Raw genomic sequence first — 25,989 nt, forward strand, 5'->3', positions numbered from 1 at the left:
ATATTTATCAATAAATCCATATAATTAATGCAAAATATGTTGGGACTTACTCACTAGAGACATTATATTGATACCCTGGTGTAATGAAGAATGAGCAAGAGATTTCATCACATCATTGTCTGAATGTGAGGGTGGACTGTGACGGGCTTAAACGGAAAAATATGAACGGTGAAAATTCGTACGTAATAACGGCCTCAGGAGCTGTAACAGTTCCGTACTCGTATTTCTATGTTCAGAAATTCGGAATTTAAATTTTGTGAATGTAACTTTTAAGATTTTTAATATTAAATTCGTTGTATTTTTAAAGTCATGATCATATTTACTATCTATTGCAATTTTAATATATTTTTATACATAAATTTAGTAACGGAATTCTACATCCGCCCCGGGCTGTGTTGCAGTAAACGTAAATCAGAAGCTCTTGGTGACCGTGTGGGTGGAGCTTTTGTAATTAACACCAATCATAAAAAGTGAAACTTAAGTGGATTTCTTTTATCCACTACTTAATTATTGGTTTTTTTTGCATGTCAAGCAAAGTACATCAATATGTTGTTCCAACTGAAATAACAACTCAACATTGCTATTATGTTTATGTATATAGTGTAGAAAATAGATACTCCTAAAAAGAAAACTAATTAGTGGGGCTACTTGATTGTGTATTTTCACGTACTTAAAGCGGTGTAGTATTTTGTTACTAATAATGATATTTAGGTTAGTTCATCAAGCATGATTTTTAGTAAAATTTATTTATGACTGAATACTAAAAATAGTCTCAATGAGTTGATTCAATGTTAAAAACATCCAGCAGGAACAAATGTTGAGGCCAAAAGTTCTAAAATACTAACCTTCCCTCTGCTACGATTTTCATTTACATGTTTAGGCTAGAATTATATATATTCTTCCTATAATGTTTATAAAATCAAGTGTTTCGTTTCAAATCAATTCTTTACTACAACCACTTCAATCCATCTGCTGATGAAATGAAGACCAATGAAGATTTGCCATCAAAGAAAAAAGATCTTTAACTTTAGCCAGGCCATTTCATTTACGCAATTATATGTTAACAATATAGTGTGTCGTGATTGAAAAAAAAAATCGTTCAATCTAAATATTATGTCTCATAAAATAAGTATCTGTCATTGACCTCTACGTGTTTGATCATAAACTACAAGTTGTAACACAAAACAATAAACTGGACCTAAAGAGAAAAATAATACATGGTTTAATCCGTAGAAATGGCACTAAGTATATAGTCGCTTTTAGGACCACTATTTAAAACAATATCCAAAACATTTAAAGCATTTAATGTTTAGCCATTTTACCCACAACTTTGCAGTTCCACTCTCTCATTAATCCCAAATCTTCACCAAAACACCATTTCAGAAATCATTTCTTCTACTGTACAAATGCCACAATAGATGAAGTCAAAGGATGTACTGAAAATTGCATTAACATACTTCACAAGATATCCAAATTGTATTTGGTAAACTTCATATCACACTCCCGGACCTCTTCCTCAAGTTTAGCTAGTTTAGCAAGATTTCAGAATATTCTAAAATCTGAAGTCTACTTTAATAATTCTATAGATGTGGACCAATATAATGGCAAGTCGAATGTAGTGGCTTAGATTAGCTAGAATGATTTTCGTTCAGTATTGAACTCTGCTAATATCTGTATAAACTGAATTTTGAACGATGGAGTTCTCTTCATACAACGGACCTGAAATAATAATATAGTTCAAACGTTAAACTTCTGGGCAAAAGTTTTTAAACTTCCGTCTGAATATCTGAAGTCGTTCAAATTTCAGACGTCATTTTGGCAGTTCAAACCCTGGAAGCCCAATATGGATTAGTTTCCAACGCTAAAATAGCATGGGCTAGCCATTTTTCATGAGGGTAATCGGAAGATGGTTAGCGTTTGCAAAGTCATTGAAAAATAATCGTTATTTTACACGGAAAGTTTAAGCATAATATGCTGGATTATGGAGCTCCTCCGTATAAACTTCCAGTATATTATGTTGGAACTCCAACACATTATGAAATTTCAGCATATTATGCTGAAATCCTATATGTAAAAAATTCATATGCTGAAATTTTTTCAGATTTTTAAGGGAGTTATTTTTTCCAGATTTTTACATAAAAAAGTAACTAAATTTGATAACTTTTAAAACTGTGACTATTTTTCGATTATGTCTATATATTTGAGAGAAGCCATACAATGTCATTTTTCGTATGATTTTCCCGTTTCCAACGGATCAGGCCCATGAACAGTAAGCCCATTTTATCCAAGATTTAATGGTGGATTTAGAAACAAAAGAATACAAACTAAAAAAAATAAAAAGAACGTGGAATTGATAGTGCGCAGAGAAAGATGTCGTGACTCCAAAAGCTCGTCGCCGATCTGAAGAAGTCGCCGGCGAAGTTCCTCAACTCTCTTAGCATATCATTTATTCAACTCCGTCGGAGAAAATGTCGTCAACTTTCAGCGGCGATGAAACTACTCCCTTCTTCGGTTTCCTCGGCGCCACAGCTGCGCTCGTTTTCTCCCGTAAGCTCAAACTTGCATTCTCTGCTCAGATAATTAAGGGTTTGGTTTTCAATTTATTTGAAAAATGAGATAACGTTGACTCTCGTAGTACATACATGAGGAATAGTGGAATTCGATATCGTTATATAGGTATGTGAGCAGCTTATGGGACAGCAAAGAGCGGGGTGGGAGTGGCGTCCATGGGAGTAATGAGGCCTGAGCTTGTGATGAAGTCAATTGTGCCGGTAGTTATGGCTGGAGTGTTAGGTATATATGGTTTGATTATTGCAGTGCGTAGGATTTTGCATCTGTTACTGCTACTGTTTTCTAGAATAATTAGTTTAGTTTTAGGAGGAGTATCCTAGAAGATTCATAATTTTAATTATAATAAGAATTTAGTAATTTAGTTGTAGAAGGAGTCTACTACTTTATTTATTTGGCTATTTAAAGCCCTATGATTAATAAAATTTGAGAGACAGTTTTTCAATCATATTTTCAACCTTCTTGCTGCTTGCATATTTTTCTAAAATCCATAACAGTGGCATCAGAGCATCCATTGATCTTGACAGATCTCTGAATTCGCTGAAAAACAATCAATTTCAACCACTTTTAAACCATACGCATTTTTACCCATACCGATTTTTAACCAAATTTTTAACAATGGCAAGCAGCGGTCTCTCTTTGAATACCCCACAAACTTTTACTGGTGAAAACTATCACATTTGGTCAATGAAGATGAAATATTATCTTCAAGCTTATGACTTATGGGAAGTTGTAATGGAAGACAAACGTATACGACCACTTCATGCAAATCCTACCCTTGCCCAAATCAAAGCTCATTTAGATGAGAAAACCAAAAAATACAAAGCCAAAATTATAATTCAAAATTCGGTTGCAGATTCAATCTTCTCTAAAATCATTGCATGTGAGACAGCAAAAGAGGCTTGGGAAACACTTAAACAAGAGCATCAAGGAAGTGAACGAGGCAGACAAAATCAGATTTTAAATTTGAAAAGAGATTTTGAATCTCTTAGAATGCAAGATGATGAGATCATCGCTAAATATTCTGAATTTCTTTAATTGTCAATAAAATCAGGTTACTTGACGAGGATTTCAAAGATGACAGGATAGTTGAAAAAGTTCTTGTGACAATTCCCGGGAGATTTAAATCCAAAATTTCCTCTCTGGAAGAGTCTAAAGATCTCTCTACCATCTCTGTTGCAGAATTAATAAGTGCTCTTCAAGCACAAGAGCAAAGAAGGGCGTTCAGACAAGACAAAGTTACTGAGGGTATTTTTTATGCGAAACACCAAAAAGAAAAAGTCGATTATCCTTATTGCAAATATTAAAAAAAGAAAACACACTTCGAAAAATTTTATTGGTGGAGACCCGATACATTATGTGAAAATTACAAACAAAAAGGTTATGTTACAAAAGTGTGCAAGTTCAAAAATGTTCATGCACAAGCACTAATAGCAGAAGAAGGAATTGAGGATGACCTTTTTTAGACTGCAGCAACAGAAGCAAGGAGGAGTGTTGTATTTTGCATCTGTTACTGCTATTGTTTTATAGAATAATTAGTTGTTTAGTTTTAGGAGGAGTCTGCTAGAAGATTCAGAGTTTTAATTATAATAAGAGTTTAGTAATTTAGTTGTAGGACGAATCTACTACTTTATTTATTTGGCTATTTAAAGCCCTATTATTAATAAAAAAATTGAGAGACTCTTGCGTATTTTTCTAAAATCCATAACAAGTGAATTATCATCACTGGAATTAACGTAAGACCAAATCGTATTACCTTTTTGATGGATATGCACACCTTTCTTTTGATCTGGCTTGTGGTCTCGCGGGGCTTTCCGCTGGAATGGCTATTGGAATTGTTGGTGATGCTGGTGTTAGGTACTTTCTCAACATTTTCAGTTATTTGATAGAGAAAACAGTAGTTTAAATTCCTCAGTGTAGCAACACCTCAATTCCAAGCTAGTTGGGGGCTTCTTATGCACATAAGCCGCTAGGAATTTTCGATAGTACCCTAATATATTGCATCTTTTCTAGGTGATTTCTTTACCTAATTATTTTCTCTAATTCCTTAGCTAATTTTACCTCAAGTGTGGATTTCATTATTAATTTTACGAGATCTTAGAAGTTTGAAACTGCAGCTGATGCATTATTTTTCTGAATGATGAGGTTATAAGGGATAAAAAATGGGGAGGACTGGGACTTAGAGACTTGAAAATGCACAACAAAAGTTTGCTCTTCAAGTGGCTATGGAAATATAGTTCAGAAGATAAGGATTTTTGGAAGCAAATAATTGAAGTTGTTCATGGAGTAAAGGGAGGGATGGAGACCATGTTTAGCTACTCTCACACAAAAGGGTGGGTCTGGAAGAACATAACCAGGTTATGGGATGAATTCTTTTCTCATACCAGTTTAGAAGTAGGCAATGGTGCGATGTTCAGGTTCTGGACTGATACATGGATAAGCAATGAGAGCTTAGGAACCAGTTTCCCAACTTTATACTTATTGGAAACACAAATGAGTATATGGATTTCTTGGACTTGCTAGGGGGCAGACAGTAGATATTATCTTTATGTTCTGATGTGCATTCCCTTTGTTATTGTACAACTTGTACCATCTTGGTACCTTCTATCAATAAAACATTTACCTTTTCAAAAAAAAAAAAAAAAGAAGAAGATGAAATTGGTAAAAGTTCTGTTCATGGGAGAGGACTATTAGCTAGTTAGTGAAAGATTCTTCAACAAGTAATATCAATTTGGGCCTCCTGTACAAAACTAAAACTCATTACAATCAGTGTGAGAAAAGGGAATAAAGCAAAAAAAAGAAAAAACTGGAGAAAATTGGCTCAACTAATATTAAAATCAGAACATCAAAGAAAATGGAGCTGGAAGATGTAAGGCAGCCTTCACCAAGTAATATCTCCTCATAAGATCTTCCTCAATACTCTCACAAAAGAGATTTCAGGCCTGTTTTGAAACTGTAATTTCTACTTGTATTTGGAAAATCAAGTCCAAACATCTCCTTAGGACCTTTTCCTGGCTCCATCAACCCAGCCAGCTTTGCTACCAAGTATGCACTATCTGCAATGTGGTTCATATCATCTGTCTTGGTCCATAATCGCTGAGCCAATTGTAACCTCCTCCTTTTACTATTGATCCCAATCCCCCACTTAAGGTATAGGCTGTCTCGTTCTGCTTCGCTTAACTTTTTCTGCATTTGCTTGCTCAGCATCCTTCTCTCTTCTCGCAGATCTTTCTTGCTGTTTTCCAATGAAACAAGACTTAATGAAACCACATTTACATTCACGGATCAAATACAAGCCTGAATTGACTAAAGAAGTCGAAGAAAGTTGTTGGACAGCTGTATACATGAAAGTACATTAGTACTCTGCATATTGGTAACATTGGTAGAAAGACTAAGGGGTATGTGCACATGAAAACATCAACTATATCATCCTTCAAAGTTCAGACATGGAACATATAGATGTATATGGTATATTGAGGAAAGTATGAGAAACTCTGTCAATTAGCAAACTGTTGAGCTTTTTGTTTACTTTATGCGAGTAAATATAAAGATAGAAATGGAGGTTTATGAACAATTCATTTCCATACGACATGTATGTCTGCTTACACACATCTCTTCGCAGGGAAAGACCATAGAGTAAATTTTCAAATGGATGCAAGCAGATTACCTTCCCTCCAGTGACAAAGTCCTACCATTGACCACGGTTTTCTCTCCACGTGAAAATGTGTCCTTGAGGAAGGTTAATCTTCTAATTTCAACCTCCATATATATAGCATCTGTGGAATCACCTTGGAAAAGAAGGAAGAAGTAGGTTCTATGTGCCAAGGAGACATTGCAAGCATGCCAAAGTTCAATAATCTCTTTTTGGAGTCTCTTGAATTCTAAGGGCCAGCTGTAACGACTTTTATAATCATCTTCTACTGGCTCCAATCTAACATCTCTCACACTTTTTGACTGTTTATTATGCTCTAGTTCAGCCTCCTGAACCTGTAACATACGAGGACACACCACTCACATATTAAAGAAGATTTAAGAGGTAGGGGGAACTTAATAAGACGGCAGAGTGAAACGGAGAAGAAAAAGGCTGATACTCACATGACAATCTTTGACATCCATTTCATGTTGAAGCCCATCCATTCCATTTGTCCTTGCATCCCGTGCACCATCAGCATCATTGACATCCTCATCAGTTAAAGGTTTCCTTTCTGGAACTTCAAGCTCAACATTGAAGTCACTATGTGCATGGAAGATGGAACCATTACCTGAACACTTAACATCAGAGCCAAAGTTCAGGTGAGAAACTTCCATTTCTGAATCCTGAGGTCTTGCATTTAAACTTCTTGCTGTTTCAGATGGTGGTGTACTTTTATTTCTGTTGGATTCCTCTAAGCATGGTGAAGATCGATCAGTAATTATACTAGCTTTGCAGCTTTTACTTTTATGTAACTTCAAGTTTCTATTGCATGATGTATCATCATCGAAATCACATTGTGATGATAACTTTTCTGGAGGAGCATTTAAGGAATGAACACAAGTTAATTCTTTCTCTTCCTTGAACTTTGGTGATTCAAGGGCTTGGTCAACCCTTAAGAAAAGTGACACCAATTCTCTATTGGATTTACTTTCTTCCGCGAAAAATGATGATGACACTGATTCTTGGTCTTCTTTAAAGGGCAATGGTTTCAGTTCCCCGTTTTCCTTATGTGGAGGTGTCACCGATCTTCTGTATCCATTGTCTGGAGGTAATAATGCTCCCTGATTTGTTCTCTCCCCATTTACAATGGTTAGTAAAGCTGGAAAGCCACCATTTTGTTCAGGAAATGAATAATTGGATTCTTGTGTTTCCTTCACACCCGATTCTTCTGTTTCAATGCAGCGAACTTCTTTACATAGATCCTCAGAAGTTTCATTACTTTGTTTTTCAACTTCATCCCATCCCTGACATGAATCACTTTTGCTATAATTTGAACTACCAGGTAATAGCATTGGAAATGTATTGTTGCGAAAGATGGTTTCTTCAAACTCCGGCACGTGTATAATCTGATCTTCAGAGCTACTCCTGCTATGTCCAATTGAACGTGTTCTAACATCAACATCTATGTAACGAGTGTCTCTCAAAATGGAAATCTGCTGCATTGGGCTTTGAAAATCTGGTGATCTCTTCACGCGCAAATTTGGGTAGTGTCCTAGACCAACCTGTAGAATAAGTACAAAGTGCCTTTTAGCATAGAATAAGCAAATATATAAATGAGGAAGAAAGTAGAGTCTAGTAAACTTTTATATACCTGTATTACATCATCTCCAAGCAGTTTCAACAGATCTTTAACTTGACTCTGAGCAATATCGCATTGCAAAATTAAGTCCTTTATCTCCTTCTCCAGCTATAGAAGACGGGAAAATTGACCAAGGGTTCAAGACGTCGAACAGTAGTGCATTTTTGTAAGATAATCAGGAAATTGAACTCTTAATTTAAGTCAATAAGGATGCGAGATACCTCAAAATAGCATGTCAGGGGTAATATTATATGCTTCATTTGCAAAAGAATAAAAGCCATTATCATCCTATATATAAGGGCAAATCTTGCATGCTGAAAATCTCAGTTATCTGTATTCTTCCGTCAGTGAATTTTGGACCTTCAATTTGTTTTGTTTTTAGTTTCACATATAATGATATTTATTTGTGCTTGTACCACAATTGTGCCTTCCCAATAACAGATTACTTTTTGTTGATACACTAACATGTTAGGCCAGCTTTTTGTATGCTTTTTCCTTGCTATTGTAAAAATTGCTGTGTCAAGGATACATTAGTCACTTCCTTTGGTATGAGAAGGAAACAAGCCATAGTTTCCCGGTAAAACAATCGGATGTCACAAAGGAAAGAGGTTCCAATTTTGCAAATACTTTTTATCATCATCAAAATGCGTTACCTGTTGTATTTGAAGGTCCTTCTCTTGCAGTAACGCTTCGTAATCTGAAGGGAATATACAAGCCCTTGGATACCTTAACTCACTTTCCAACCTTGCTAACTCCCTCTGTAAATGCTTCACCAATGCTTTATCTGACATGGCTACGTTCGCTTGGGCGTTAGTAGTTACTTCCTTAGCACAACTTGCAAATAGTAGAGTATTTCTTGATTGCTCAACATGACTTCGTGCAGGACTCATTGTACAGATGACGGCAGTTCTACCGTTGCCACTCAATGATGGCTGTAATATCCGGGTTAGCTTGGAATCTCGGAAAGGAATGTGACCAGTCCTGTCCTTGCTGCATTAAGTTATACAACAACTTGAATTAGTTACAATCGTCGGCATTGATCAGAGGAGGTATGTCATGCTTAAATCTTGCTTCCGTTTTAAATTTTGCAGGCCATAGGAATTAATAAAACAGAATTGAAAATAATAAAAATAATGCAATAATGCTAAGAGGACCTAGGCACATTTCATGCAACTGATTATATAATGTAACACAGAAGGCAAAGCTCTTCTTGTAGAGCTGCTTTAAAACGACCTTAGCTTACGAATAACAGTGCCCAGGGTCAGCAAGCTGCGATTTATGTGACAACCTTCTTTCAGTCTTGCACCAGCTGACAACGACTGAGATGCCCGCTCACTTCCAGCCAAATCAACAAAATTCTGTGTTTCAATGGAAAAACATTCAGCAGTTACCTTGGTATAATAGCAATACCACACTATATATCAATTGCTCTTCATGGGAGATACATTTTCTTACCACAGTAGCTAAAAGGGTACCCAGGTTGTCCCCGCCTAAGTGCTCACGAGCAGAACTTTCAATTGTCTGCAACAAATTATACTTCAAACTTCTAGTTGTATTAAAAGGTCAATAGCATGGTAGACAAGAAATTTCAGTTGTTTCACCAGTCTGATGATTTGGTGAGATCTGGAGCTTGTTTCATTGAAGGCAGTCTCCCTAATCTGTCTCTGAGCTGCAACATTTAATTGTGAACTCAAGACCATGGTTAATTATATACCAAAAAAAGCTATTCATTCTGTTACCTTCACAAATAGAAAGTAGCTGAATCACATGGCCCCAGTCCCTCAATGTTTCCTCTGTGAGTTTCTCAACAACAGTCCCTCTCTGTTGAAATTGATCGGCATGATTTAAGACGGGGAAAAGATATACAAAAACAAGCAGTAATATTTTGTTGATCAGTGAAGCAAATTAACCTCTGGATCGTCAAGAAGTTTAAGTGGAGCGCTATCTTCACTAAGGAGATCTCCGACAGATTCATTGTATATCTCCATAGCAGAAAACTTCAAAATAAAGTCTCTCTCTTTGTGCTACATACAAGTAATATAATTTGATAAGCAAAAACTCCTGGTTAAACAGACAACAAACAATTGATCATGAAGTAGTTACCTTCTGTACGTATTCGTAGATATCTGCAATGGCATATTCAGTTATTCCAGTCATAGTGTAGGTCTTTCCACTGCTGGTTTGGCCATAGGCAAAAATACTTGCTAGTTGATACATAAATTACTTTAGATCAATAATACAACAGGACATGGACTTGTGTTCAGAAATTTCAAAAAGTAAAAGCAGATGCACTCACAATTGAATCCCTTGACAACTGAAAGAGCAACTTCTTTAGCTGCTTCTTCATAGACCTGTCTTGTAGAGCAATCACTGCTAAATACCCTGTCTACAAACAAAATCATAAACCGATAACACAATAATGTCCAAATACTGAAAAATGATCTAGAAAACGATCTTCCAATGTAAATTCACTAAAATATACTTTTTACATAAATAAACACATTTGGAACCATTTTTACAACAATCAAATGTGAAGACTTACCAAACGTATATGCAGAGGGATAAATTAAGCGTTCTGATGGTGAAAGGCTAACATTCTTGTAAATAATTGTTGTGTTATTGACACATTCCCAATCTGAAACATCATTTCTCTCTTTCTCATTCAATGGCCTTAGCCTCACCGATACAAAAATCCTCTCTTCAGGCCCCTGCATCACCTCCTCCCCGCCCTCCATTTTTTCCATTCTCCTCAAATTATACAGAGAATGTTTAAGCCAAAAAAAATCCCATTTAATTTCCTTGGCATTTCATTCTTCAAATAGAAGAGAAGGATCAATATATTAGTATGTTACATGCATTTGCAGAAACTACTGGATGTGTTTTCTTTTGATAACTATGGTTCAATTTACAATCTTGTCAGTATTTGCCATGCATTGTACGTAACAATATTGTTGATAATAGTTAAAAGGATCAAGAATTTTTTTTCCTCTTCTTTTCTGGGTTGTTTTCAGAGAAAGATGATGTATGATATTTTTGAAAAAGAGAGACTTTTCTCTCTCTTTCTGTTTGGAAATGAGACATAAGAGAGAAAGAGAAAAAAATGGATATAAAAGACAGTTGAGAATTGGATTTGAGAATCAAAGCATAAATATAAAAAAGGTAAAAAAAAAATCGGTATTTTATGTTTTTCCTCGTTTGGTTGAGGCTGGCAAAGAGAAAATTTAGCAGTCCTAGTGGGCGTTTGGACATAAGAATTAAAATTCCCAAAAAAAAAATAAAAAAAAATCAAGTGAAAATCGTATTTGAAAATTAGAGTTGTATTTGGATATTAATATAATTTTGGGTTGTTTTTGAATTTTTGTGAATGATCTGAGTGAAAATTTTGAAAAAAAACTTTTTGGAGTTTTTAAAATTTTCGAAAAAATCCGAAATTCATGTTCAAGTGAAATTTGAAAATTTTATGGCCAAACACAAATTTCGAAAAGTGAAAAAATTTCGAAAATGGTAAAAAAAAAAAAAAAATCTAGGATATTTATGTTCTTTTCTTTTCATGAAATTTTTCGAAAAAAGTGAAAATTTTCTGTTCTTGTTGGTTTCCTGTGTGTTTTCTTCTTTCTGTTGTATATAAATATTTGTGTTTATGCAGCAAAATTTAAGCTTTCTTTTTATTTCAGACTTATTGTCCTTAAGTGCATGAAATCATTGGTTGTACTTCAGACCTATTTGGCCTTAAATGCATATGAAGTGCAATTTTTTCAATTCAGACTAATTTTTTTTTACTTAAGACCCGATAATACTTCAGTTGATCGTAAAGTGGGTAGACTTGCAATTTTTTTGCAAAGTGGGTATAACTTCAATTGTGACCCCAAAATTATGTATAAGATGCAAAAGTCCTTTGGGACAAATTGGACGGCAAAAACTTACCCTCACTGGATGTTTACACCTAGTATAATTAAGTTAATAGAAGACAAAACTAAGGTCTATTATGTGTCCAATTTTAAACAAATAAAAGAATTAAAAAAGAAGTTATAATAACCTAACATTAGAATGGCTTAGGGTTGCCGTCAGCTTCTTCTTTTCTTTATTATTTCTGTTTACCTGAAAAATTGGATAGAGTTAAATTTTTGTATGATTTTAAGGACACATGATATTACTTGATACAAATTGTAGAGTGAAATGTAAAAATCTCTATATTTGACAAATGGAATGAAATATATGGCAGAGAAAAAGGAAATGTTGATGAACAAGGCAACGTACTCCTCTTAAATGTGTTAACATCCCCCTATTATATTAGAGGGATCTTACTTTATCTATAATAATAAAAATATATAGTGGAGGACCCACTATGAATTATTTTTTCCTCGATTTCCGTCAAGATTCTCTCACATAGTGCGGTTGCAACGACTCTTGTCTGCGAGCTCGATACTGGCTCGAGCTTGGTATTGGATCAAGCCCTCGGCCTTGGTTCGAGCTCGATTCTGACTTGGAGTCTCGATATTCGGGGTGAGTGTTGGTCGGTCTATGCATCTTCGATAATCTCCGCTTTGCCTCGTAGTTCGATTTGGATATGAGCTCGATAATGATACTGAGCTTGTCATTGATCGGTCTTGGAGCTCGAAGCTCGACGCCCTTACTTTGGACCTCGACCGAGCTTGTCATGTAGATACCCTTTGATCGAAACATTATCGTCTCGACCAGTCCGTACGACTGACTCAATCGATTTTGACCGCACACAGATAGTCCCCTCGTTTCTCGAAAAAGGATGTGGCGAGAAACGATATGATTTCCCAACAGCTCGATCAGATATATGTTGATGTTTACATCGATCCCGACCATGACACATGTGATAACTGTCCCATCGGTTCGGTTTTACCAAGGCATTTAATGTGTCAGACGGTGGTCGGCCACCACTGATATTGAACCGTCATTGCTTCAATCTATAAATAGCCTTTCCTTCCACCATTCATCACTTTTACGTCTTCAATCTTCCAAATTTTCTAAGTTCCTTTTCGTCTTTTCTGAGTTTTCTGCCAGCAAATCTGTGAGTTTTACTGCAAACTCTTTCTTAAAACACCAAATACTCCCGTTCTTTGTTCACGAAATTTTAAATGGCAAAAACGTCTAAAAATGTTCCGCAAAAAGAGACCGTTTCTTCATCTCGACCTGCTGGTGGAGAGGATGTGGAAGATCCCCGCCCTGATGAATTCGTTCCTGTAGGGTGTTCGACTATAAGTGATTTTAAAATTGAAAAGCCTTCTCCGATATCGGGTCGGTGTGAGCCGATGTCGAGGTACCAATGTTCAATTACCGAAAAAGTTCTCGATAAAGTCATACAAGAATGCAACTGGGATAATAAACTCGTAGTAATCCCATCGCCTGATCAATCAATTACTACCCACATCGAAGGGTTCTTAAGTGTTTACACTTATCCTTTCACGTTGGGACCTCTAGATCCTGTTATTGTTGCCTTTTGTAAGAGGTACGATGTGATCCTCGGCCAAATCCAACATTCCTTTTGGAGGATAGTGATACTTCTTCGATTTTTCTCGAGCATGGTCGAGGGGCATATCTTCACCCTCGTTCATCTTATGCGCCTTTACAGTACCTGACTTTATCGAGGAAGGTTGATCAAGCTTGCTTGCCGAGCAACCAAAGCGCCATTCTCGAGCATAGACGAGACTCAGGATCGGGGTTGGATGGGTCGTTTTGTTCGAATCAAAACCTCGGACCTGATCCCTGCCGATGACTTGCCATTTCCCGAGAAATGGAATATGAGCCGTGAGTAAACATTTCTCTTTGCCCGTTTTGATTTTGTGATTCCCTTTTATTTTGTTGATCCATTTTTCTTTTCTTATCACAGTCGTAGCTCGAATGCCGGAACTATGGCTGGCAAGTGGGCCGCTCCCGGGCCTAAACGGGCTAAGTGGGCCGGTCCAAATGGTCCCGGTCCCAAATTAAACAGGCCAAACGGACTTTTTGTAGGGACCGGGACCGTTTGGTCCTGGGCTAAACTGTCCCGGCCCGCGGGCTAAACGGGCTAAGTGGGCCCACCATTTAAAAAAAAAAAAAAGATATTAGAGACAAAAGGATGTTAAAAAAATATCTAAGACAATGCTTTGTAAATTTTATTATAGAATTGTGACCTAAATTTTAATATTCAATATTTAATATCGAATATATATAGTATATAAGATGTATATATAGTATATATATATATATATATAGAAGATAACTGAAATAAAACTAGGATATTTAAATCGGCATGATTTACAGAATTTACAATAATTTATTTAATCAACAGAAATAATCAAATTCCTTCAAATGTAACAATTCTAAATATATTAATTAAATTCCTTCAATTCAAATAAATTCCAATTTATCAATTAAATCTCATTTACAGGAGTAACAATTAATTCCTAAACAAGCAAGAATAATAATTCATTAAATTCCAAGGATTTTTTAATTTATTAATTAGCTTCACAAGCTGAAATAAATTATTAAAGTATCGTGTAATTATTATTATTAAGCACGATTTCTGCCGAGGACGTACGGCCCGATCCAGAGTGTCGTGTACACTGCCAAGGGACGTGCGACGCGATCCATAGATGCATCTATCCTGCCGAGGCGTTCGGCCCGCTCCACAAGAAAGGAGGACATTTTCTTATGTGCCTCCGGAAGGAGAGTATATTTATTATAAGATAAATTTGGGAGGAGAACAATTTCTTTTAACAATTAATTGATTAAAACAAACAATGAAGCCTATTAGATTTCCATCCTTTAATATCTTTATCTAACAATCCACAATATATTCATATAGATATCAATTAATATAAATAAATCAAAGAATACAATTTACACAAGTAAGGCATGCTTTGAGTCCTAAACTACCCGGACTTTAGCATTAATAGTAGCTACGTACGAACTTTCGTCACCACGTGCGTACGTAGCCCCACCTCCCCCCATAATTAGCAACAATTATTTAATTGTAATCACCTATGAGGTAAATTCCCCCTCACAAGGTTAGACAAGAGACTTACCTCGTCTTGCTCCAATTTAATCCACAATTTTGCCTTTTCCACGATTATCCAACTCTGTCTGGCTCTAATCTAGCCAAAATAATTCGATACAATCACTAAAATTTATAGGAAATAAATTTTATAAGGAAATACTACATTTTTAATAAAAATTCTGAAATTAATTAAAAATTCGCCCGCGGGGCCCAAATCTCGGAATCCGGCAAAAGTTATGAAATCCGACAACCCATTCAATTACGAGTCCAACCATACTAGTTTCACTCAAATCCGACTCTGAATCGATACCAAAATCTCAAAATTTCGTTTCTATGAGATTTCTAAATTTTTCCAAATTTAAATCTCAAAACACTAATTAAATTGTGAAAACAATGATATATTTATGTTCATAGACGAAATCCAAGTTAGAATCACTTACCCCCAATGTCTTTTCCTTGAAAATCTGACAAAAGTCGCCTCTGCTCAAGCTCAAGTTCGTCAAAAATGGCAAATAGGACGAATGTCCTCTTTTTATAAAACTGCCCAGTAGCCTTTGGAACTGATCCTCGAACGGGACCTCGATCGCGGCTTCGATCACAAGCTCGAGCCTGGACCTCGGTCATGGCCTCGATCAGGGCGTCGAGGTTGAGCCTTCGATGAGGGCATCGAGCATGGGTCTCGATCCTAGCCCTCGAGCCTTACCTTTGATCATGTCCTCGAGCTGGACCTTCGATCGTGGCTTCGATACTGAGCCTCGTCCCTAGCTTCGACTCAGGCCTCGATCGTGGGCTCGATATCTGGGTTCGATCTGGGGCTCGATCACAGCCCATAATATACAGCAGAAGGGAAAATTGCAGCAGCTTTTAAGTCCAATTTTTCATCCGTTAACCATCCGAAACACACCTGAGGCCCTCGGGACCTCAACCAAATATACCAACAAGTCCTAAAATATCATACGAACTTAGTCAAACCTCTAAATCACATCAAACAACGCTAATATCATGAATCATACCCAAATTCAAGCTTAATGAAACTAAGAGTTTTCAACTTCTACATTCGATGTCGGAACCTATCAAATCAACTCCGATTGACCTCCAATTTTACACACAAGTCATAAATGACATAACAGAGCTATAACAATTTCAGAACTGGATTCCGATTCCGGTATCAAAAAGTCAACTCATCGGTCAAACTTCCAAACTTAAATTCTTGTTTTTAGTCATTTCAAGCCTAATTTAACTACGGACTTTCAAATAAAATTCCGAGCACGCTCCTAAGTCCAAAATCACCATACAGAGCTGTTGGAATCATCAAAATTCTATTCCGGGGTCGTTTTCTCAAAATGTTGACCGAAGTCAAACTTAACACTTTAAGGCCAACTTAAGGAACCAAGTGTTCCGGTTTTACCTCAAACACTTCCAAATCCCGAACCAACCATCCCCGCAAGTCATAAATCATTACAAGCACCTACGGGAAATTTTATTTTAGGGAACGGGGTTCTAAAAGTTAAAAATGACCGTTTGGTTCATTACAGGCGAGGTACATGGAGGCTTCGGTTTTGGGGAGAGGAATGGAGGAGGTACATTGTTGTTGGACTTCACTAAGGCTTTTGGGTTGGTGATTGCAAAATCTAACTTTCGGAAGAGGGGGGAAGGAGGCTAAGCTGGCGGTCACAGAGGCTATGACTGTGGCTTATGGTCGTATGTACGAGGAATTTGGGGGAAAAGGTGGGGAGAAAAAGTTATTCCGGCTGGCCAAGTTGAGAGAGAGGAAGGCTCGGGATTTGGACCAAGTGAGATGCATCAAGGACGAAGATGTTAGAGTATTGATGGAAGATGCCCATATTAGGAGGAGATGTCAGACTTACTTTCATAAACTTCTGAATGAAGAAGGGGATCGAGATATTGTGTTAGGCGAATTGGAGCATTCTGAGTGTCACCGTGACTTTGGGTACTGTAGGCGTATCGAGGTTGAGGAGGTCGTGAGAGCTATGCGTAAGATGAGTAGGGCCAGAGCGACCTGGCCAGATGAGATTCCGGTGGAATTTTTAAAGTGTGTGGGGAGAGCAGGTTTGGAGTGGTTGACTAGGTTGTTTAATATTATTTTTAAGGGGAAAAGGATTGCAGATGAGTGGAGGTGGAGTACGATGGTTCCATTGTATAATAACAAAGGTGATATCCAGAGTTATAACAATTATATGGGTATCAAATTACTGAGTCATACCATGAAAGTGTGGGAGAGAGTGGTTGAAGCGAGGGTGAGGATGACAGTGTCTGTATCCAACAACCAGTTTGGGTTCATGCCGGGTCGTTCGACTACAGATGCTATACACCTTGTTAGAAGGTTGGTGGAACTATATAGAGAGAGGAAGAAGGATCTGCACATGGTGTTTATTGACCTAGAGAAAGCGTATGACAAGGTTCCTAGAGAAATTCTCTGGAGATGCCTGGAGGCAAAAAGTGTGTCGGTTCCCTACATTATGGCGATCAAGGACATGTATGATGGGGCTAAGACTCGGGTTAGGATAGTAGGAGGCGACTCTGAGCATTTTCCGGTTGTAATGGGGTTACACCAAGGTTCTGCGCTCAGTCCGTTCTTATTCGCCCTGGTGATGGATGCGTTAACACACCATATTCAAGGGAATGTGCCATGGTGCATGCTATTCGCCGATGACATAGTTCTGATTGATGAGTCGCGAGCCGGTGTTAACGAGAGTTGGAGGTTTGGAGACAGGCTCTTGAGTCTAAGGGTTTCAAGCTGAGCAGGACGAAGACGGAATACCTAGAGTGTAAGTTCAGCGCTGAGCCAGGGGAAGTAGGCGTGAGGCTTGATTCGTAGGTCATCCCGAGTAAAGGAAGCTTCATGTACCTTGGTTCGGTTATCCACGGGGGAGGGGAGATCGATAAGGATGTCACACACCGTATTGAGGTAGGATGGATGAAGTGGAGGTTAGAATTTGGAGTCATGTATGACAAGAGAGTGCCACCGATACTCAAAGGTAAGTTTTATAAAGTGGTGGTTAGACCGGCCATGATGTATGGGGCTGAATGTTGGCCCGTTAAGAACTCACATATCCAGAGGATGAAAGTAGCAGAAATGAGGATGTTGCGGTGGATATGCGGGCACACTAGGATAGATAAGATTAGGAATGATGATATTCGGGAGAAGGTGCATGTGGATCCCATTGATGACAAGATGCGGGAAGCGAGTCTTAGATGGTTCAGACATGTTCAAAGGAGAAGCCTAGATGCTCCGGTACGGAGGTGTGAGCAGCTAGTTGCGGAGGACACGAGAAGAGGTAGAGGGCGACCTAAGAAGTATTGGGGAGAGGTGATCATGCAGGATATGGCGAGGCTCCAGATTTCCGAGGACATGACACTTGATAGGAAGATGTGGAGGTCGAGTACTAGGGTTGTAGGTTAGGAGGTAGTTGAGTCGTGCCTTACTTCGTACCATGGTGGGACTAGCCATGTAGGATGTTTGTCTAAGATAGCTAGTGGGAATGTTGTGGCTTACTATTTCACTTTTCAGTGCATGTCATATTTACTAGCTATCGCTTTTGCTTTGCATCTTTCTTCTAGATTTCATAGTGTTCCTATTTTTTATGACTGTTGTGGTGATATTAATATTTACTAATATTGTCTCCCTTTGCTTTGCATCTTTCTTCTGGATTTCATTGTGTTCATATTTATCCTATGATTGTTGTTGTGATACTAATATTGTCTCCCTTTTTGTTCTTTTGTCTTTTTTGTTTTTTGAACCGAGGGTCTTTCGGAAACAGCCTCTCTACTCCTTCGGGGTAGGGTAAGGTGTGCGTACACATTACCCTCCCCAGACCCCATTAGTGAGATTTTACTGGGTTATTGTTGTTGTTGGTCTCTTCATCGGTTTGTATGGTAAATCTTCATTTTCCCTTTTGTAGGACTCGGGAAAGATGTAGTCATGAGGCCCCCATCTGGTGGCGAAGAAGTTCCTGCCCTGAAGCAGGTAAAGGAAAGGAAGAGAAAAGACGTATCGGGCTCCCCGAGCTCGAAAAAGAATAAACCGGCTAAGAGATCTCGAAAGCCGAAGAGGGGCTCTATGTTATGTCTTCGGAAGTGGCCCACCATTTAAGGGATGAGCCACACTAAGGAGAGGAGAATTTAGCATGCGTACGGGCTAATGTTGTGATTCAACAGTCTTCCAATTTGGTGGAAGCAAATCAGGGAACCTTGGCCATAATCCTAGAACAAGAAGAAGCCGAGATTATCCCTTCTCGAGCTAATATGATTGAAAGGGATCCCGAGGGTGAGTATTCTCGGGCAGTAGAAGATATTTCAAGGGATGAGTTCGGGATAGTTGACAATGGCGGATCCCCTCAAATTTCGGATGCCATGATTCGAGAGGCTGTCATATTGGAGGATCGGTCTTATGAGGGTATTCAGGAGTCGACCGATATCCATGGATTTTTGGAGGGGCTCGAGTTAGGTGCCTTAAAGGAGGTTACCGGTTTTGATGGAATGTAGGTACCCAAAAAAGCGTCGTGGTCGGGTTCTACTGAGCCTTCATCGATTCATAAACTGGTGGGCCGATTTTCGGCCCCGAGTATCGATCCCGACTGAAAGCGGAAGATAGTGTTCTTCGTACCTACGGATACTCGAATTTTTTCTTCCCCTGTGGGGATTGCCAGTTACCTTCGGTCCTTGGTGACCGAAGAAGATCAATCCGTGATTAATGCGGTGGGGCCCGCCTGTCTTTTCAACGAGGCCCAACATGCTTTGAATTGGGTAACTCTGATGGCGTCTTTGCCGCTTCTTTTACATATAGAGTTGTAGGTAATTCTAATGTTTCTCCTTTTGTTTGTAGACTTCGGTGTTGCATCACGAGGCCTTTCTTCGAATCCGGGAGGAGCATGATGCCGAGGTTCGGAGCCTCACTGAGAAGAGTGACTCGTACAAGATCCTTAGTGAAAAACTTCTAGCAGATTTGACAGCGGCTCGGGAAGAGCATGAGGAGATGGCTGAGCAGGTATTCCGAATGTTCCATGATAGTGAAGATGAAAAAGAGATAACCACTAATGATCCGATTTTGCAGGTTCGGCAGAGGATCGAGAAGATTAGACGGCTTAACTCACAGGTAGATGCGCTACTGGAGGCAGAAGAATTTAAAAAGTGTATGGATATCCTTGCCTCGAAAAAGGAAGTTGTTCAAGCTCAGTTGGAGCTGTCTGATGCCCAACTTCAATCTGCGAAAGAAAATGCTTCGGGGCTGATCTAAAAGATGAAAGAGCTTCAACATCGGTTGGATTTGGCCACTTAAGATAAAGCAGATTTGGCTAAAGAACTTGAAGTGGCTAGATCTGAGATGATCGAGGCCAATAAAAGAGCTGATGCCAAAGTGGCTCAGTTAAGGATCGATGTCGAGGTTAACCAAGCCAAAGGTGAGAGCATGGTCGGACATGCAAAATGGCAAGCTTAGAGAGAAGTTCTCGAGGAGGTCAGAGCTCAGGGCTTCGATATTGGGGCCGAGATTGAAGTCGCCAGGGCGGAGGAGAACAAAGCTCGAAGGTTGGCCTTTCCTGAGGAGGAATCTGATGACTTGGGGGAGTCTGAAGACGAGGACGATGCCGAGAATAAGGCCTCCGATGAAGATTGCGTCATTTAGGGCCTTAGGTCGTTTCTTGCGTTCTTTTGATACAGCTTTCAGTTTGTTTATAAAGAACTTCCTTTTGGCAGAGTAGCCGCCTCTGTAAAAAAATTGTAAATATAAATCTTTCTTCCTTTTGAAGCAAAATAGCCTTTCAAGCTAAATAGATAGTTTGAATTTTAATCTCTGTTACCTTCGGGCCTTGTGGGTAGTCCCCTTTGCTTTATCAGGCTCGAACGACCTTCAACCTTAAATAGTTAAGTGTTCGTTTGAATTTGAAGAAATGAGTAATTTTACTCGAAGTAATGTAGCTCGTAGGCGTAATGGTCGAGTGAGTGCTTGCTTGAACTCGAAATAAAAGTAGCACATAGGCTTAGTGAATAATTCGAACTCGAAGTAATGTAGCCCGCAGGCGTAATGGTCGAGTGAGTGTTTGCTCGAACTCGAAATAAAAGTAGCCTGTAGGCTTGGCAGTCGAGTAAATGATTCGAACTCGATGCAATGTAGCCCGTAGGCGTAATGGTCGAGTGAGTGCTTTCTCGAACTCGAAATAAAAGTAGCCCGTAGGCTTAGTAGTCGAGTGAATGATTCGAACTCGATGCAATGTAGCCCATAGGCGTAATGGTCGAGTGAGTGCTTGCTCGAACTCGAACTCGAAATAAAAGTAGCCCGTAGGCGTAATGGTTGAGTGAGTGCTTACTCGAACTCAAAATAAAAGTAGCCCATAGGCTTAGTAGTCTAGTGAATGATTCGAACTCGATGCAATGTAGCCCGTAGGCGTAATGGTCGAGTGAGTGCTTGCTCGAACTCGAAATAAAAGTAGCCCGTAGGCTTAGTAGTCGAGTGAATGATTCGAACTCGATGTAATGTAGCCCGTAGGCGTAATGGTCGAGTGAGTGCTTGCTCGAACTCGAAATAAAAGTAGCCCGTAGGCTTAGTAGTCGAGTGAATGATTCGAACTCGATGCAATGTAGCTCGTAGGCGTAATGGTTGAGTGAGTGCTTGCTCGTACTCGAAATAAAAGTTTCCCGTAGGCTTAATAGTCGAGTGAATAATTCGAACGCGATGTAATGTAGCCCGTAGGCGTAATGGTCGAGTGAGTGCTTGCTCGAACTCGAAATAGTATAGCCCGTAGGCTTAGCAATCGAGTGATTGATTCGAACTCGATGCAATGTAGCCTGTAGGCGTAATGGTCGAGTGAGTGCTTGCTCGAACTCAAACGCGAAATAAAAGTAACTTGTAGGATTAGTAGCCGAGTGAATGATTCGAACTCGATGCAATGTAGCCCGTAGGCGTAATGGTAGAGTGAGTGCTTGCTCGAACTCGAAATAAAAGTAACTCATAGGTTTAGTAGTCGAGTGAATGATTCGAACTCGATGCAATGTAGCCCGTATGCGTAATGGTCGAGTGGGTGCTTGCTCGAACTCGAAATAAAAGTAGCCCGTAAGCTTAGTAGTCGAATGAATGATTCGAACTCAAAGCAATGTAGCCCGTAGGCATAATAGTCGAGTGCTTGCTTGCTCGAACTCGAAATAAAAGTAGCATGTAGGCTTAGTTGTCGAGTGAATGATTCGAACTCGATGCAATGTAGACCGTAGGCGCAATGGTCGAGTGAGTGCTTGCTCGAACTGGAAATAAAAGTAGCACGTAGGCTTAGTAGTCGAGTGAATGATTCGAACTCGATGCAATGTAGCCCGTAGGCGTAATGGTTGATTGAGTGTTTGCTCGAACTCGAAATAAAGGTAGCCCGTAGGCTTAGTAGTCGAGTGAATGATTCGAACTCGATGTAACATAGCCCGTAGGCGTAATGGTCGAGATAGTGCTTGCTCGAAATAAAAGTATCCCGTAGGCTTAGTAGTCGAGTGAATGATTCGAACTTGATGCAATGTAGCCCATAGGCGTAATGGTCGAGTGAGTTCTTGCTCGAACTGGAAATAAAGTAGCCCGTAGGCTTAGTAGTCGAGTGAATGATTCGAACTCGATGCAATGTAGCCCGTAGGCATAATGGTTGATTGAGTGCTTGCTTGAACTCGAAATAAAAGTAGCCCGTAGGCTTAGTAGTCGAGTGAATGATTCGAACTCGATGCAACGTAGCCCGTAGGCGTAATGGTCGAGATAGTGCTTGCTCGAACTCGAAATAAAAGTATCTCGTAGGCTTAGTAGTCGAGTGAATGATTCGAACTCGATGCAATGTAGCCCGTGGGCGAAATGGTTCGAGTGAGTGCTTGCTCGAACTCGAAATAAAAGTAGCCCGTAGGCTTTGTAGTCGAGTGAATGATTCGAACTCGATGCAACGTAGACCATAGGCGTAATGGTCGAGATAGTGCTTGCTCGAACTCGAAATAAAAGTATCTCATATGCTTAGTAGTCGAGTGAATGATTCGAACTCGATGCAATGTAGCCCGTGGGCGAAATGGTCGAGTGAGTGCTTGCTCGAACTCGAAATAAAAGTAGCCAGTAGGCTTAGTAGTCGAGTGAATGATTCGAACTCGATGTAATGTAGCCCGTAGGCGTAATGGTCGAGTGAGTGCTTGCTCGAACTCAAAACAAAAGTAGCCAGTAGGCTTAGTAGTCGAGTGAATGATTCGAACTTGATGCAATGTAGCTCGTAGGTGTAATGGTCGAGTGAGTGCTTGCTCGAACTCGATCCTGTTTGCATAATAAATCTTGAATATAGGATATCGGTAAAGTATAGGGCTATCTTTGCAAGTCATTGTACAAATGTTCATGTTTTGCGTCAGGGCTCGGGGCAACTACATAAGCATGGTTCGTTTTGACCATTTGGTTGTTACAACGTTTCCTGTCAAGACACTGTTTGTCATGAAATAACCAAGTAACTTCCTTTACACCGAACTGGATAATCACCACAGATACATTCAATGATAAAGCCCCCCCCCCCAGTATACGAGGTTGATTTTAAAAAGGCCTCGGATACTCAGCAGTATTATCGTTTTAGGCGTTACACGTTCTAATTACTTGGTAGTTGATTGCCATTTTGTCAGACCGGGTTTGGAGAATTTCCGCTATATGGCCGGTATTGATCTCTGGTCGACCTTTGCTTGGTAGGTCTTTTAGTAACAGAACTAGAAATCAACTGGTCATCTTCGACTCTTATTTTGGATTGATATCGATTGTGCACATCGGTCCAAGTAAAAGATGGGTACTCGATCAGATTGTGCTTCAGCCGCCTTGAAGCCATCGAGCTCTGCTCTTTTATACCTTGAGTGAAAGCTTGAACAACCCAATCGTCTGTGACTGGTGGCAGATCCATTCGTTCCATTTGAAAACGAGATACGAACTCCCTTAGCATCTCGTTATCCTTTTCTATTATACCTTGAACATGTCCGACTTTCTGGTCTCGGCCTTTATGGCTCCGGCATGTGCTTTTACGAAGCAATCTGCAACCATAGCAAAAGAATCAATAGAGTTAGATGGTAAATTATGATACCATACTAATGCCCCCTTTGACAGGGCTTCACCGAATGTTTTCCATAATACAAATTCGATCTCATCATCTTCCAAATCATTGCCCTTAATGGCACACGTGTAAGAAGTGACGTGCTTGTTGGGGTCGGTCGATCCATTATATTTGGGTATTTCGGGTCATACGAAATTTTTTAGGGATTGGTTTTGGGGCCGCGCTCGAGGAAAAAGGTTTTTGCACGAATTTTTTGGAATCCAACCCTTTTATCATTGGTGAAGCCCCAGGGATCTGATCGACCCTAGAGTTATATGTTTCTACTTTTTCTATCGTTGGCTTCGACTCGCTTTGTGAGTTCCTCGAGCAATTTAGCAATATCGGGAGTAGTCCTCGATTCTTGCTCATTTGAATTCACTATGGCTTGGCTCCGTTCCGTGGGTGATTTCTCGAGGAGGATTTGGCTTCGGCCTGCTTTGTAGCTGTGTTTGGCTTTGCAACTGAGTTATTGCTGCTTGTTGGGCTTGCAACATTTTGAAAATCATACACAAGCTAACGTCGTTTTCCTCGACGTTATGGGTATCTCGAGCTGCAGACCGAGTGCCACCATGAATGCTATTTTCGGGTTCAGCATGTAGATTTGCCTCAATGGCTACATGCGAATTGATATCTGTCGGCGCTCCGATTCGAGCTCCAACGGCGTTTACAAGTGGTCTTTCGGTACTGGGTGTCAAGTTATTGTTTTTATCTTGAAGACCTGCTCCGTTGTCGATTGGTGAAGCCATTTGGTTGATAGTTAGTCGTTGTTATTCCGAAATTCAAGATATTTTCGGAAACAAGCGTAGAACACAATGGCGTGTTTTTCGGATTCATATCAAATAACCACTGTTATCCTTAGTCCCACGGTGGACGCCAAACTGTTTACCTGAAAAATCGGATAGAGTTAAATTTGTGTATGGTTTTAAGAACACGTGATATAACTTGATACAAATTGTAGAGTGAAATATAAAAATCTCTATATTTGGCAAATGGAATGAAATATAAGGCAGAGAAAAAGGAAATGTTGATGAACAAGGCAACGTAATCCTCTTAAATGTGTTAACATTCCCCTCTTATATTAGGGGTATCCTACTTTATCTATAATAATAAAAATATATAGTGGAGGACCCATGATGAATTGTCTTTACCTCGATTTCCGTCAAGATTCTCTCACATAGTGCGGTTGCAATGGCTCTTGTCTTCGAGCTCGATACTGGCTCGAGCTCGATTCTGACTTTGGGTCTCGATATTCAGGGTGAGTGTTGGTCGGTCTATGCATCTTCGATAATCTCCGCTTTGCCTCGTAGTTCGATTTGGATATGAGCTCGATAATGATACCGAGCTTGTCATTGATCGGTCTTAGAGCTTCACGCCCTTACTTCGGACCTCGACCGAGCTTGTCATTCAAATACCCTTTGATCGAACCATTATCGTCTCGACCTCTGAAACAATAGCTTAAATAGTTGGGAGTTCGGATTAAGAGCCATGTGCAAGAAGATTAATTGAAAGGACCTTTCCATTATATTATTGGTCAAAATAGGTTAATTGAATCAACTTTTGGCAGGTTAAAACGAAATGAGCAAATAAACAAATCATGACACAAACACAATTTTCTTAGATCGAAATAAGTTAAGCAATAACAATTGGTTTGCTTCTAGTGGAGTCTATGCGTGAGGACGAGTAACACAAGTTTGATAACTAAAGGTCCAAACTGTACATTATTCGACGGTCCCATGTACGAAAATTCTATTCGCAGCATGCACCTAATTAATTGGTTGCTCTTCATTATGGAATTGAATATTACTTATTTCCTTTCCAGGTAATATTCTTTTATCAGAGGATTCTAAAGACAACATGGGTGTAATTATCTTCATGTTCAAGCATGTGCCAACTCGATATCTAACGCAGGAAACCACTTTTAATTCTATAGAGTGGGCAACCTACAGCCGCTTTGTTTGCTAAACCACCTAAATAATCACAATTGAAAATCATATTTAAATGTCCAACAAAATCCCAAAAACTGGAGAGCAACTGGGAAAAAGTTAACTAGTATTGC

At 39.2% G+C, this 25,989-nt stretch overlaps 1 protein-coding gene and 1 long non-coding RNA gene across 2 annotated transcripts; one reads left to right on the top strand and one right to left on the bottom strand.

Annotated features, from left to right (window-relative positions):
- Nucleotides 1–2,335: 2,335 nt before the first annotated feature.
- LOC142171543 (uncharacterized) lies at nt 2,336–9,480 on the top strand. Its single transcript, XR_012701185.1, has 7 exons — nt 2,336–2,547; nt 5,794–5,966; nt 6,191–6,861; nt 7,255–7,310; nt 7,545–7,746; nt 8,725–8,890; nt 9,101–9,480. It is a non-coding gene; the product is annotated as an uncharacterized LOC142171543 (long non-coding RNA).
- Nucleotides 2,556–10,919, bottom strand: LOC107787130 (kinesin-like protein KIN-7F). Its single transcript, XM_075234280.1, has 13 exons — nt 10,384–10,919; nt 10,138–10,227; nt 9,945–10,045; nt 9,752–9,865; nt 9,581–9,662; nt 9,443–9,510; nt 9,297–9,362; nt 9,075–9,199; nt 8,495–8,831; nt 7,854–7,949; nt 6,664–7,764; nt 6,236–6,555; nt 2,556–5,803 (listed from the first exon to the last, which is right to left on the bottom strand). The coding sequence occupies exons 1-13, from the start codon at nt 10,583–10,585 to the stop codon at nt 5,491–5,493; spliced, it is 3,015 nt and encodes a 1,004-aa protein (XP_075090381.1). The 5' UTR covers nt 10,586–10,919; the 3' UTR covers nt 2,556–5,490.
- Between the last annotated feature and the right edge of the window lie 15,070 nt (nt 10,920–25,989).

Source organism: Nicotiana tabacum, chromosome 17 (genome assembly GCF_000715075.1).
Source record: "Nicotiana tabacum cultivar K326 chromosome 17, ASM71507v2, whole genome shotgun sequence".
Classification (NCBI taxonomy): domain Eukaryota; kingdom Viridiplantae; phylum Streptophyta; class Magnoliopsida; order Solanales; family Solanaceae; genus Nicotiana; species Nicotiana tabacum.

Excerpts from the sequence above, each read along its gene's own strand:
- LOC107787130 (XM_075234280.1), bottom strand. The coding sequence starts at position 10,585 with ATGGAAAAAATGGAGGGCGGGGAGGAGGTGATGCAGGGGCCTGAAGAG. Across the intron at positions 9,866-9,944 it reads TCTACGAATACGTACAGAAG|CACAAAGAGAGAGACTTTAT; the intron begins GTAACTACTTCA and ends ACTTGTATGTAG. Across the intron at positions 5,804-6,235 it reads ACTTTGTCACTGGAGGGAAG|CAAGAAAGATCTGCGAGAAG; the intron begins GTAATCTGCTTG and ends ATTGGAAAACAG.